The 13,470-nt window shown below is 51.5% G+C and overlaps 6 protein-coding genes across 6 annotated transcripts; 4 read left to right on the top strand and 2 right to left on the bottom strand.

Annotated features, from left to right (window-relative positions):
* Nucleotides 1–2,242: 2,242 nt before the first annotated feature.
* AYO21_04900 (hypothetical protein) lies at nucleotides 2,243–2,779 on the top strand (the record flags this gene model as incomplete). The annotated part of the gene is made up of 1 exon (XM_022654871.1): nucleotides 2,243–2,779. The coding sequence occupies one exon, from the start codon at nucleotides 2,243–2,245 to the stop codon at nucleotides 2,777–2,779; it is 537 nt and encodes a 178-aa protein (XP_022512775.1).
* Nucleotides 2,780–5,449: 2,670 nt separating this feature from the next.
* On the top strand, nucleotides 5,450–6,918 carry AYO21_04899 (hypothetical protein; the record flags this gene model as incomplete). Its single annotated transcript, XM_022654870.1, has 3 exons — nucleotides 5,450–5,777; nucleotides 5,835–6,456; nucleotides 6,519–6,918. 3 exons carry the CDS (start codon nucleotides 5,450–5,452, stop codon nucleotides 6,916–6,918), a joined length of 1,350 nt encoding a protein of 449 aa, XP_022512774.1.
* Nucleotides 6,919–7,037: 119 nt separating this feature from the next.
* AYO21_04898 (hypothetical protein) lies at nucleotides 7,038–8,767 on the bottom strand (the record flags this gene model as incomplete). The annotated part of the gene is made up of 4 exons (XM_022654869.1): nucleotides 7,038–7,209; nucleotides 7,289–7,887; nucleotides 7,941–8,479; nucleotides 8,530–8,767. 4 exons carry the CDS (start codon nucleotides 8,765–8,767, stop codon nucleotides 7,038–7,040), a joined length of 1,548 nt encoding a protein of 515 aa, XP_022512773.1.
* Nucleotides 8,768–9,793: 1,026 nt separating this feature from the next.
* AYO21_04897 (hypothetical protein) lies at nucleotides 9,794–10,843 on the top strand (the record flags this gene model as incomplete). The annotated part of the gene is made up of 2 exons (XM_022654868.1): nucleotides 9,794–9,847; nucleotides 9,896–10,843. 2 exons carry the CDS (start codon nucleotides 9,794–9,796, stop codon nucleotides 10,841–10,843), a joined length of 1,002 nt encoding a protein of 333 aa, XP_022512772.1.
* Nucleotides 10,844–11,622: 779 nt separating this feature from the next.
* On the top strand, nucleotides 11,623–12,648 carry AYO21_04896 (40S ribosomal protein S4; the record flags this gene model as incomplete). The annotated part of the gene is made up of 4 exons (XM_022654867.1): nucleotides 11,623–11,730; nucleotides 11,817–12,145; nucleotides 12,238–12,532; nucleotides 12,586–12,648. 4 exons carry the CDS (start codon nucleotides 11,623–11,625, stop codon nucleotides 12,646–12,648), a joined length of 795 nt encoding a protein of 264 aa, XP_022512771.1.
* A 242-nt stretch (nucleotides 12,649–12,890) lies between these two features.
* AYO21_04895 (hypothetical protein) lies at nucleotides 12,891–13,432 on the bottom strand (the record flags this gene model as incomplete). Its single annotated transcript, XM_022654866.1, has 2 exons — nucleotides 12,891–13,302; nucleotides 13,368–13,432. 2 exons carry the CDS (start codon nucleotides 13,430–13,432, stop codon nucleotides 12,891–12,893), a joined length of 477 nt encoding a protein of 158 aa, XP_022512770.1.
* Nucleotides 13,433–13,470: the final 38 nt, after the last annotated feature.

Raw genomic sequence — 13,470 nt, 5'->3', positions numbered from 1 at the left:
GAGGTTCTCGAACGAGAAAGCATCGATGCTGTCTCTCGCGCGCAGGGACGAAAGGATCGAGGCTGTAGCTTGGAGACAACGCACAGGCCTGAGTATGTTCGTAAATGGTCAAACTCGAACAGCAGTGCGCCGAGGGGGAGTTGACAGATGCTGACGCTGAGTCGAGGTAAGGTATTAGAAGGGAATATTCAGAGAGACCTCGATGTGTGGTGTCGACAAGGGCAGGGAATAGGGGTGTGAGGTAGTAATGCCGTTACAGAGGCCGCTTGTCCTTAGACTCCTGGCCTTTGATGTGAAACGAATGAGGGTCGAGGCTGTAGTTCTCTGCTGTTGTTTACGACGTAATGTTGTCTGAAGTAACGAGCAGCAGGAGACTGTAAGTGCACGCACAGAAACGACTGCGCAGCCTGCAAAATCTACAACTTTCCTCCACTCCGCTCCTCCTTGTCTTATTATACACTTATCACCGCCTCAAGTGCGGTCAACGCAGGGTCAATCATATGAATTGACAGCTCGTCTCCACGCAGGTCACAACGTGTCTTTACGCATGATCAGCCCTACCCTCCCACAGCAACCGACGCCGCTCTGAGCTATTAATCCGTGTATCCTTGTCCTCGGTAGCACGAATCAGAACCTTGTCAAAAGGATGAGCTCATACCCCCTGAACCGAGATCTTGCATCCTAAGCGTCGATAGTTGCAGCTGGTCCTTTGCTGAATGGTCTTGTGCAAAGGGAAAGAAAAGCCGGCCTAGCAGCCCACAGGCTTGCTGAGAGTTGAGGATCTAACCTAAGGAGATTAGAACCTGGAAAGCAAAGAAGAAACACCAACACGGATGCTACCGGCTACGCAAGCGAGAGGGTCTTTGATTGGATTGCTGCTGCTGTTGCTACTGTTGTGGTTCAGACACCTCCAGCCAGGCAAGGAACATATCAACATCATGACTCAATAGTGCGGCATACGTTTTGATGCAGGTTTAGGGAGCTTGGAGCTTGGAAACGACTAGGGCCATCGAGAAGAGTTGACAAGCTGAGTCCTCTAGGTTCGCAAATTGGCCCACCCGATAAAGGCTCAGTGATTCAGGGCGACCCCGTGATGCGACGATGGCCAAATTGGCTTATGCCCACTTCACCAACAAAGCAAGCCTCATGGCCAATTGAACCAGGGACGAGTCAAAAAAGGGAATCAGGGGATATTTTTCTGGCCAAGAAGGCATAGGTGAGGCGCGTAAGAGGCTGCACAGGGTTCTCACCAGACGAAAGAGAGACGCCGCCGCTAGTCCAGAGAATGAGGGTCTTGTGCCCGTCACACAAAGCTGTTTTACCCATGTCTGCGTGTCTGTGCAGATGGCCCCCACCCACAGGAACCTTGCGTTGCATTGCTGTCATCCGCATTACTGGAGCCATCTGCGTGGGATGCCGATATCAATCAGAACTCTAAGGGTCAGTCACAAAGCAAATTGACTCTGTCGGAGCTGAGAACTTGATGTAAATGACACTCAAACACAACGTCAACATCCCATGTGGCCAACTACCTATGTGGTTTCACAGTGGTTGTGAAGGGACTTCATGTTCAGTGGGAACGACTCTCGTGGCGAGGACGGCTCCAGTATCTATTGGCCATTGGGAAGTCATTCCACCACCCACGCCTGCACCGCCATCTAGCCTCACGAGTGTATTCGACGCTGTGTCCTCAGCAGTCCACAATGTCGGTGGTGGCTCACAAGAAAAACAATATCCAGCATTGATCATGATGCATAAGAGGACATCCACAAACCAATCCCCAGTCTTTGCGGGGCTAGTGGCGCAATGCGATACCATACGGGTCTAACGCAAACTAACTAGGGCTTTCCCGTTAAGCTCGGATCACTTAAGCGAGAAGCTGGCAAGGAAACAATCACGAAGAGATGTCGCCAAACTCCCCGCAAAGCCTTGGCCACTTTCAATTACAGCGAGAAAGTGGCGAATCTATTTCAAGTCAAATGGTCTCAGCATGAAGTTTGACTAAGGATGGTTACCCCTGGTTGAGACGAAGCTCGACGATTGGCTGTTTTTCATCCTTAGAGACCTGTTTCTAAAGCAGTTTTTCACTACACACGCCGCACGAGCAACCTCGCTTGCATGCAATATCACTCTCCTTTGGTTGCCAGGGCACACGAGCCGAATTACCCGTCTCTGTGGATAGCATCTCGGTCAGGCACATACCCACTTCGCTCCCCGAGGGGAGGGTGTTGTGATGTAGACCATGGCAATTAAATGCCGCCTCGAACAAAATGTGACAGCACAGTTCGCCATCGAGTTATGCGAAGGAGTAAATGGAGCAGCTCGACCGCCGCCAGAGACGACTTCCAGCGCCGATGTGAGGGATCTTCTTTTCATGCGAGGGAATTCGAATTCACGCAAACAGCACGGGTCCGAGATCAAGGCTGGGAGCATCCATGTGGCGCCGCTTTTTGACCACACGGGACGGACCACCCCTCCAATCGGCGCTGGGCTTATTGTCGTTGATGGATATTGCTCGTCGAAGTTTGCGCGTCGGTTATTCAGGAATATGCATGTGGGTGCAAGGGGTCTGTCTCTACGAATAGTGGTTTTAGATGCCTACGAGGGTCCAGGCCATGCAGCCTGGTCAGCCTCTGACATAACCCCGGCAGAATGGACCGCTCCAGATCGTCGTGTGTGCGCGCCACGTTTTCTGTGGAAGCACGATCTCGTGGTGGCATGGGGGTCAGAAGGATTTCGAACTACGAAAACCCTCTTCTCGACATCGACTATCCTGTGATTTGGCGGCCTGGCTCTGCACTCGTCGAGGCGACCGAGTCGACCACCTGCATGTTTCCGGGACAAATTGTCCCTCGAGACCTTTCGCGATCCAAGCGCAGCGCCGAGGTTGGAGCCTTGTCCCACGCATATTATTGGGGCCTCCCTTTTTGGTGAGATGCCAATCGGTCACCATCCCTTTCTGGTCGACGCCCACTTCCATTGATCCCGATCTGGATACCATGCACTTCCCTGCCATGCAGTTAAAGGTGCAGACTGGGTCCCCTCAGCCGTCGATGTCCCATGCAGCTACCAATGGGAACCACGATTCAGGTCCCTTCAGGTCCTTTCATACCCTTGATGGTCGCCGCGTCCACAGCAGAATCTGCACGAAGCTATTGCCATCAACGGGCTGAAGCCCCATTGCCTTCTGCACACCACACTCCCGGGAGAACAAATTGAGCAACACGACGTACACGTGGCTGCAAGGGTGGTCCACGTGGTGATCGCGTGGCCTTCCTGCACAAACCACAGCGCTGTGCCATCAACCCTCGGTACGATCAGTTGGTAACTGGACGCCGCTCTTTCGACGAGGTTGCTCCATTTCTCTTCAGCTGAAGGTTGCAATTGTCCGGCGCTTCCCAAAGTCCTCCAACTAACTGACTCGCCCCAGACCTTACGGCAACCTCCTCAAGCATGTAAGGCGTACCGCTTCCCGAACGCAGGGCACAGACTCTCTGATAAAACCGTTACCCATATCAAGTGGTAGCGCACCTCGCTTCGGATATGTCATTGCGTCAGTGGCACTCGTGCCACTCCCATATGCGACTTATCGCGCCGAATGGATTTATTTGTCTACCCACCCATTGTTTCAGCCAGCACGAGGTGGTTTTGCTGTGACTATGCAAGCCACAAACATTTCCAAGAGAAATAACTGCTCCAAATCCAACAGTCCGTGCTCATTGAGAGCCATTTACACACTCACCCCAAGGCTTATCAAAGTTGAGTCTCCAGGGCCTACAGGGGTCACACTCCTATCGACCAAGATTCTCACTAGGTTTTCTTTGAGCTAATCCACACAGGCAAAGTGGACAGTCTGCTGACATTGTTTTGGCGCTTGGGCTAAGGTTAGGATATTCTTCCAGCTCCCTGACTATGTCATCAAGCTGTCGTTTGCTGAATCCAGAGGCACCGCGACTTGTCGCGAATGCAAGCTTTACAATAGCGATACAGCATTTAATACAGTGTACACCATCCCACATGACGCACATGTCCCTCCAGTGGGGATTGATCTTTGCCCACTTCGTTCGCTTAGCACAGGCATCCTGCATTACGCCTGAGGTGAGGACTCCGTACAAAGCTGCATACCACAAGTTGCACACGAGAGTTGAGGGGCTGGGAGAGGCATAGGTTCCCGCTATTGCTCCCCATCACCCAAAGTCATGGAAAACCTGCAGGGGCTTTCCTCGACCATACACACTCAGCCACCCAATATTGGGTAAAGAATGAGTTGACTGGAGCACTACCATGGTCCACACAGAATCAGCCAAAGAGACTAGGAGTTGTCCGACCAAAAGGGGTACAAGTCGTGTCTTGAGTTCAAAAGCAAAAAATCATGGTACCAGGCCATGTACATGGTACATATGTCAAAGAACGGAATCTGATCTAACCGACGCACACCCGCCCGTCCGCCCATTGCAAAAGTGGTGCTCTTGGTATGCTCAATGGCTGCTTGTGACCCAGAGTCCCACACTGATTGTTGAGTGTTGACACAAATCACGCGGATACCATAACGAAACTCTCTCCTTCTCGCTAACACATCTCCTGAACAAGCTTCTAGCAGGGACAGTGCCCTTGGAGGCACTACGCCTTTCGACAACCAGGGACCTTGTCCGACTTGATGCGAAGGTTCGACCTGGGCAATCTTGCTAGTGAAGAAGGGAGAAGCCATATAAGAGCTCAGCCATATAAGAGCTCAGCCAATAGATTCCATTGGAGCCTGGTGTTCGTTAACGAATGGCGTCCAAGGTCATTGCACTTCCTCCACAAAGCTACGGATGGAATACTGACCGGCTCCAGCGCTCTTGCCATGCTTAAGGCCTAGAGATGGACTTTCCTACACTTAGAGTACACCTTGTCAATCTTCCATTGGAGCGGTTCTTTATCACATGATTTCGAAGGTCCGTTGTCCAGCGGACTCTCTGATGCTAGAAGGTCCCCAGATGGATACATCCGTGAATGCACAAACTGACATTGGGAGACCCCCGTACCATACACAGTATTAAGCTTTGCCGCCTCAATCATTTACGCAAACTCTCCTAAGTGAACACCTCGTAAGCCAGGTTCGTGTAGATGTTTTCATCCTTGAGACGTCGAGGAGATAGGGCGACAAGTGTGAAGCAAAGCACCGTTTAGAGGGATATCCGCTAAACTAAGCCAGATCACAAATGCTTCATTGTGACGAACCAGCTCTTCCAACGTGTATACATCGAGTACGAGGTGTAGATTGGCAGTTGGTTGAGATTTGGCTGCTACGGTGGAGTTGTTGATGCCAAGGTGAAGTTACGGCGGAACTACGGCTGTGACTACGGTGGGTCTTTTGCGCTGCGCAAGACTAGAAACTCAAGATTTCGCCATCCAAAACTCAGGGGCCCAATGATTTACTCAAACAGCACAGCGCGGCGAGGGCAGAATGACGCCTTCGCTCTGGTCAAGCTACAGACACGACCATCCTATTCTCACCCTATTTGTGCTCTTTGTCGCTTGGAAGTCGGTGATAATCCTCATCACCCTAGCCGCCCCTGGCGTCGGATACGACACGTCCACAAGCCTCCTGGACTGGGAAGATGCAGGTCAGCAAACCATATCAGACACCCCAGACGACATGTCAAACTGGTGGATGAAGCTTGTTCGATGGGATGCTATATATTACACGCACCTATCGGACCAAGGACATGTTTTTGAGCAGGAGTGGGCGTTTGGCATTGGTCTGTCGACGGCAATATCATGGACCAGCACATGTATCTTTCATTTCCCCCTTTGATGCGTTCGGAGCTCACTTATTGACGATATCCCAGACCTCTCACAGCTGGGAATCACCGGAGAGCCATCATCATCCTTGGCCGGAATCATTTTGTCGCACATAGCCCATTGGCTGTCTGTTATCCAGCTATGGGCATCGACAGAATCTCTAATCGGAACCGACGAACCCACCAAGTCTCTGGTCCCATTCTCCGCTGCTGCACTCCATATCATTTCTCCTGCGGGCGTGTTTCTCTCTGCCCCTTCTTCCGAAAGCGCCTTTGCATTTCTGTCCATGTCTGGCTTTTTGGGATATATTCACGCGACCCAGCATTTCAACCGAGGTCAAGTATTCGCCGCCTGTACCACGATGATCTCCACCGCCATGTCTTTTAGTACTGCTACAATCGTTCGGAGCAATGGAGTCTTGGCTGGAATACCGTTTTTGGTCGAAGCGCTTACCACGTTCCTTGCCATGTTCTCCCGGGGCATCTCGCCTTCGCGGGTTGCTTGGCTGGCCTCGGCCGTGGCTGGCGGTCTCCTGGTGGCCTTTGGCATGGCGTATCCGCAAGCCCTGGCATATTGGGAATACTGCCACGGCCGCGACCCCCGCGACAGGAGACCCTGGTGCAATCAGACACTCCCGTCCATCTTCACCTTTGTCCAATCTCATTACTGGTGAGGGAGTCCACGAGTCGCCATGTATGTTTGGCCCACCGCTAACAAAGTACTTCGACCAGGAACGTCGGTCTCTTTCGCTACTGGACCATATCGAATCTCCCGCTGTTTCTCTTGGCCGCACCGACCCTCTCGATCTTGATTTACTCCGCCGTGGATGTCCTACGGCGCCCTCAGCTTGTTATCCGAGACTCGACGCCATCGTTGTCCACAACCATATCGGCTGGCAATCGAGCGCTATTGAGCCTGGCCCTGCCGCAACTCATTCTCACCGTGCTTGCACTCACGAGTTACCATGTACAAATCATCACGAGGCTATCTTCTGGGTATCCGCTGTGGTATATCTGGCTGGCGATCAAGCTTCAGACGGAACCGAAGCGAGCTTCCGTGGTTATTCGGTGGATGGTCATCTATGCTTTGGTTCAAGCGGGACTTTATGCATCATTTCTGCCTCCAGCTTAGATTCATGGCTAGTTGTGGTCGAGAAGCATCATAATTGCAACACAGAGCCGCTTGACGCAGCGGACTACAAAATTCGGCCCATCCACTGGCAACAACCGACTATTCTGAGAAAAATAAGACTACTTTTCCACCGATTTCACCTTGACTCGGATCCCGTTGGTGTCGAGCTTAACAGTTGGCACGAAATAATCGTGGGCTAACACCGTATCCGACACGTCAGTCTCGTACAGCTCAAAGGAGAACCTCCTAAAGATCGAGGCAAGCCCCATGTACAGCTCAGCTTGAGCAAGACTGCAACATGTCAGCAGCGTTCCAGCGTGGCATGATACTAAGGCCAAGAGTGGAGAGGTGGAAAGCAGTCACAACTCACTTCAACCCAATACATTGCCTTGTTCCTCTCCCAAACCCAATAAAGTACCGCTCTAGCGGTTGGCCGTCCCTTGTGGTTGGGTTGTTCAGCCACCTCTCTGGAATGAACGAATGTGATTGAGGGAAGATATCCTCGTCATGATTCATGTCGACGATAGTCATGGAGACTGGTGTGCCTGCCGGGATCACCCAGTCTTTGTACCTCAAATCGTGACGGGCGACCCGAGGCAGCCGTGAAGCGATCCCATATGCTAGTCTAATACCCTCTTTGATACACCCTGTCAAGTAGGGTAACTGTTCAAGATTCTGCCAGTCGAGCTGCGTGGATGGGTCGGGAATGGCCTCTTCAAGCTCGGCACGTAACTTCCTGAAGATGTCGGGCTTGTCAATGATGTGGAAGCTGGCCACCGCAGCGGCCCAGGACGTGGTCAAGATGGCAGCCCCAATGATGACTTGAGCCTCTTGGACCATCCGGTTGACCGACTTCTCCCTGTCCGAAAGGTCACTGTGAAGCATCTCGTGGAACAGCGTGGGATGGTCAACCATCTTCTTGGATTCGTCGTGGTTCTCCTTGAGTGCGGAGATGGTCCGATGGAAGTCCTTGTTTCATCGGGTCAGGCCACCGACTCAATGGGTGGCGTGCTGTCACTTACCTGTTGCACTTGAATGTGCATGTACATGTTCGGCTCGAGTCTCAGCACCAACCAATCTGGCAGGCTGTTCATCACAGGCCACAACCACGGAAATTGCATCAGCACGCTGGATGATTCGCAGGCGGCGTGCATGGCTTCGTGGAAGGTCTCTTTGAAATCCGGAGAATCGAGATGGTCGTAGGCTTTTGCGAAACAGAATTCGGTGACGACATCTCCCGCATAAGCGGTCCAGGCACGGTGGAGCGGCAACACACGGTCAGTTCCCGCATATTCTTGGACGCTGGAGCATAGTTTCCTCAATTTGGCCCGCACCACAGGCTGAAAGTCCATGATTTTTCGCTTAGAGAAGAAGGGGGCTACGGCATTGCGCAAGCGACGGTGGTCTTCCTGAAGTGGCGCGGTAAAAAATGTATCGTCGGTACCAAACCTGGCAGAGAATGGCGCATACTTGTCGAGCCTACCAGACTTGACATAGAGCTCTTCGAAATAGTCGGAGTCGAGAACGTGCAATTCATTTGGAGTGACTCGTATGATGGGACCTGTGAGCCGTGAAGTTAGCTCACAGAATGGCGTACTTGCGGATGCTTACCATATTTCTTGTGGAGATTTTGGATATGAAAGGTCATCTGGCCTTTTTGGACGATTTCGTAGTAAAACTCATACCATCTTGTGAGGCCGGCAAGCTTAGGACCTGGAAAATGAGCAATGGGATGAAAGTAGAGACGATAAATAGCGAGAGCAAGACAGTATACGGTGGCTGAAGCGACAGCGAGGGTCAAGAGCGCCAGAGAAGGGCGGGCGATGAGGATCAATTTGACGTTATCCATGCTGGATTATTGTCCGGCGATGGCACGTTTGACAGCTGAAGAAATGATGGAGATTGCGCCTTCAGAGGAGTGTCAATGTCTTTCAAGCATGTGGGGATCGAATAGGATCACGAAGACCAATCTCTTCACCAGGTCAGGAACAACCCCATGCATTGAGTAGTGCGGTAAGGTATGTCTTTCTCCGGCGATGCTGCGTTCGGTTGGGGATGCATCATGGTGCGCTAGTTGATGCAACGCACCTATTGCAGGGATTGGGGAGCTTGAGAAGCATGTGGGACAGTGACGAGGGACAGTTGGAGGTGACGGAGGGAGGAGTTGAGAAGCGAAGAAGCACTCGTAGACAAAGAGAAACGGATCATAGCTAATTGCTTGCTGCGATCGAGTACGTCACTTCTAAGTTGGACTCTTTTGTTCATCTATCGCTGTAATGTGTACCGAGTAGTTGTAGTTGACTCCATATTTTACTTCTTCGTACAATTATTGGTACGAAGAGTATCTGGGAGAAGGAAGGTACGTGTACGGAGTCCCCCGTCACTGCTAACACCTTTGTTAAACCCTGCTAAATATGACTCTAATATCTATACTCGGACTAGTGCATTACTAGTTCGTCGTGCCGGCCCGAAGTCCGGAACCCCCGGCACTTGCCGTCAAATGGACCCAAGACAGACTGCCACTGGATGCATCAACACCGCCAAAGCAGATATTGGCAAACAGTCAGAAACGAGTCGTGTGAGCTGGTATTGGTTCTCGAACTTCGTACAACATCTGCCCTCATGATATCCGATGTCTCCAAATCCGCCCAGAATGTTTTGGTTGCGGTGCCAGGAATGTAAGCCTCGCACTCGCCCCCTCACTTTGGCTTCGCAATCCCTTTTGCCACATCAATAACGTGAATGTTCACACTTCCACCCATTTAGCCCATGTTTCTATCCTGACCTCTTTATATCCACCTCGCCTACTATTTCTCCAACGCCTTCTGTTGCGCCTACAGTTGCGTGATCACAACCTACTCCCGGCGGTCCGGCAATGTGCCACACAATCACTGGCGACCAGCACCACGAGCCAGATTTGGAAGCTGATGTTCGTTATCATCTAACCCTATCCCAAGTAGTGCTAATAGAGGTCTAGTCTGACCCCAGTGATGGAGATTCAGGCTACGGCAGCTCTGTTGCAGGGTCCTGGTCAGCTTCGTTGGCAAGCTCGGTTCTCAACTACCGGTATGAGAATGGCCGGCGGTACCACGCCTATCGCGAAGGCCAGTATATCTTACCCAACGACGAAGATGAGCAAGCACGGCTAGATATGCTTCACCACATCTATAAACTAATTCTGGGGGGCTCTTTATCTCGCGCCCCATTGAACCAGCCTCAGCGTGTCCTCGACATGGGCTGTGGCACCGGTCTTTGGTGCATCGAGTTTGCTGATGACTTTCCCGGCGCCACCATCGTTGGCACTGATCTCAGCCCGATTCAGCCCGGCTGGGTGCCTCCCAATTGCAAGTTTTATGTTGACGATTTCGAAAGCGAGTGGGCGTATCCTCCCTCGGAGCATTTCGATTATATCCATGGGCGGTCACTCTGCGGCAGCGTTGCCGACTGGCCCCGGTTGTTTGCCCAGGCTTTGTCTCACTTGACTCCGGGTGGATGGATGGAGATGCAGGAGTATCACTGCCATGTGTATTCCGACGATGATACTCTTGACCAGGCTATCTATCTGAAGAATTGGGTCGAGGAGATGAACGAAGGGAGCAAGCGATTCGGCAAGGAACTGAAAACCGCAAACAAATTGAAGAACTACATGCAGGAAGCCGGATTTGTCGACATCCATGAGGAGGTATACAGGTGTCCCATTGGTCCCTGGGCCAGAGGGAAGAGGTACAAGGAGCTTGGAACATATTACCGCGCGCAATTTGTCGATGCTGTCGAGCCATTCACATTGGCCATGTTCACGAGGATCTTGGGCTACAGCATCGACCAAGCCCTGGTCACGATTCAGCGAGTCAAGCAGGATTTGATCAACCCCAGGCTTCATCTTTATGTCCATTTCCACTTTGTGTGGGGAAAGAAGCCTGGATAATCAATTCCAGTCGAGCGGGTCGTTCATCAGCGGTCCCATGGCGGTCTATGCCTGAAACCGGGACTATTGAAGCATCTGACACAAAGCTTCTGTACAGTCAAATCTGCTGTCCACCAGTCGAGTACCGTCCTCGCTTGTGACGCAGTGCGAGCAATATCACAAGATGATACGACCGGGATCATCTGCAAGACACCGCCACAAAGAAGTTTCAGAGGCTATCGAATCTTTTTACAGTTGCGCCACCACCGACATGCTGTCAGACAAACCCTTAAACGCAATCAAAATCAATGTCCATCACAAACACTAAGAAAATCCTCCATAGCTGTCTCAAAGCAAAAACAGCCGCGAGTTGCAGGATCAAAGAGACAAATGTTGAATAGCCATTTCCGAGGATCTCACTTGCGAAGTACATAAGTGGTCGCTGATCTTGTTGTCGCACTACCGATATAGTCGAGAAATTCCCGGGCGACAAAGCAGGACATCAGATTAGTTAGTCCGACTTAATACATACCTTGTCACAATAGATGTCCATGATCCTGAGCTGTGGCATCTTCTATATTCGGAACCCTACTCGGTACTTGACGTGGCTTGGCAGCGAATTGGGTTTTCAAATGACACAATCCTCTGTCTTTCCAAGATCACGTCCCAAAATAGGCTAGTCGCGATAAATCTTGGCAAGGGCCACAACCAAATTCCAATTATTCTTTTCCACCGTCCGCACTCACAGACCTTACGCGGATTGTCACCTTTCTCTCTCTACATCCAAAAATCAAGTCAAGATGGGTCGCGGTCCAAAGAAGCATCAGAAGCGCCTCAGTGCGCCCTCGCACTGGCTTTTGGACAAGCTCTCGGGTGCCTATGCTCCCAAGGCATCCCCTGGGCCTCACGTTCGTCTTCCCCCTCCAAGCATCTTCTGGCTTTTGCATTGCGCATTGACTGTTGGAAATGCTAACAAGGACAAAAAAATGTACAGAAAAGCCGTGACTGCCTTCCTTTGATCGTCTTCCTCCGCAACCGCCTCAAGTACTCCCTAAACAATCGCGAGACCATGGCCATTCTGATGCAGCGCCTCATCAAGGTCGATGGCAAGGTCCGCACCGACATCACCTACCCTGCGGGCTACATGGATGTCATCTCGATTGAGAAGACTGGAGAGCACTTCCGTCTCGTCTACGATACCAAAGGGCGCTTCGCCATCCACCGCATCGAACAAGCTGAGGCGGAATACAAACTCGGCAAGGTCAAGAGAGTACAAGTTGGCAAAGGAGGAATCCCATACTTGGTTACGCATGATGCTCGCACGTAAGTTCACACGCCTGCATCTATCAGCCGTTGGGCCAAGCTTTGGTTGGAAAAATATATAATATAATCAAGAAGCTGACGTGGATTAATAGTATCCGATACCCCGATCCGGCTATTAAGGTCAACGACACTGTCAAGATTGACCTCACCTCTGGAAAAATTACCGACTTCATCCGATTCGACACTGGTGTGATCGCCATGGTCACTGGTGGTCGTAACATGGGCCGTGTTGGTGTCATCACTCACCGTGAGAGACACGACGGTGGCTTCAACATTGTTCACATCAAGGATGCAATTGACAACTCATTTGCAACCCGAGAGAGCAACGTTTTCATCATTGGCAAGGAGAAGCCGTGGATCAGTCTGCCCAAGGGCAAAGGTGTCAAGGTAAGTCTCACATGCATCTCCTCGCTTGGCTCATGCTTACGGTGCTTCTACAGTTGTCCATTGCCGAAGAGAGAGACCGCCGCCGTGCTGTCCAATTGGCCAACCCCCGAGTGTAGAGTGTCTTTACTCGTTCGAAGCAGGCGTCCGGCTTCTGGGGAGGCATGGAGGAGAGGATCCTTGGAGAAGAAATGTCTTTTGTGCAGAACACAAACGCAAAATTCGTGCCACTGTATGCTCAGGGCAGAGATACCCCGAGAACCTTCGGCCCATATGGCTGAAAAGGCAATGCCAAGATACCTAAAAGATCTCGTAAACGTCTTTTCCTGGTAAACGTCTTTTCCTGCTCTGATTCCTGCTTCTATCTGTTCTTTTTGGCGGCATTCTCGCGAGTCCCTAGCCGCCCGAACATCCCAGTCACAGTCATCAACCTGTTCACATGCAAGAACGCACTGACTCCAATATTCGAATATATCATCACGTTCCACTGGTTCAGGTCCCAGAACACCTTATCCCCAAGCGCGCAGTAAATAGAATATATGTGACCCAAGTCGGCCAGAGCCACCGCAATCAAATACCTCCTTGCAATCTCAGCGTGGGTGGTAAAGCAGCAGATGACCGCCATTGCGGCGAGGAGAAGAAAGACATTGCCCAACTGGAGAGTCAGGGAGAGGGCATTTGGAGTGAAGAGAAGATCCGTTATGGTAGTGTTGGGCGCTTGGTCGGCATAGTACTGTTGAGGCTGGAAAAGGGTGATGAAATAGGCCCACGTCCTGTCCTCCGTACCTACATGTCAGCAAAGAGCACTATCGATCCCGAAAGTGGGCAAGAAACGTACAGCGACGCAGGTTCCAAGATGCCAAAGAGGACCAGCGGCCAGACTGGAAGTGCAGAGATAGCCATGGCCTGGCTGTATACCAGTGCACACGTAGTCAGCGAAA

Source organism: Fonsecaea monophora, assembly GCF_001642475.1.
Source record: "Fonsecaea monophora strain CBS 269.37 chromosome Unknown Scaff29, whole genome shotgun sequence".
Taxonomy (NCBI): Eukaryota; Fungi; Ascomycota; class Eurotiomycetes; order Chaetothyriales; family Herpotrichiellaceae; genus Fonsecaea; species Fonsecaea monophora.
The sequence above is the reverse complement of the archived record's forward strand: the minus strand, read 5'-3'. Positions and strand labels throughout refer to the sequence as shown.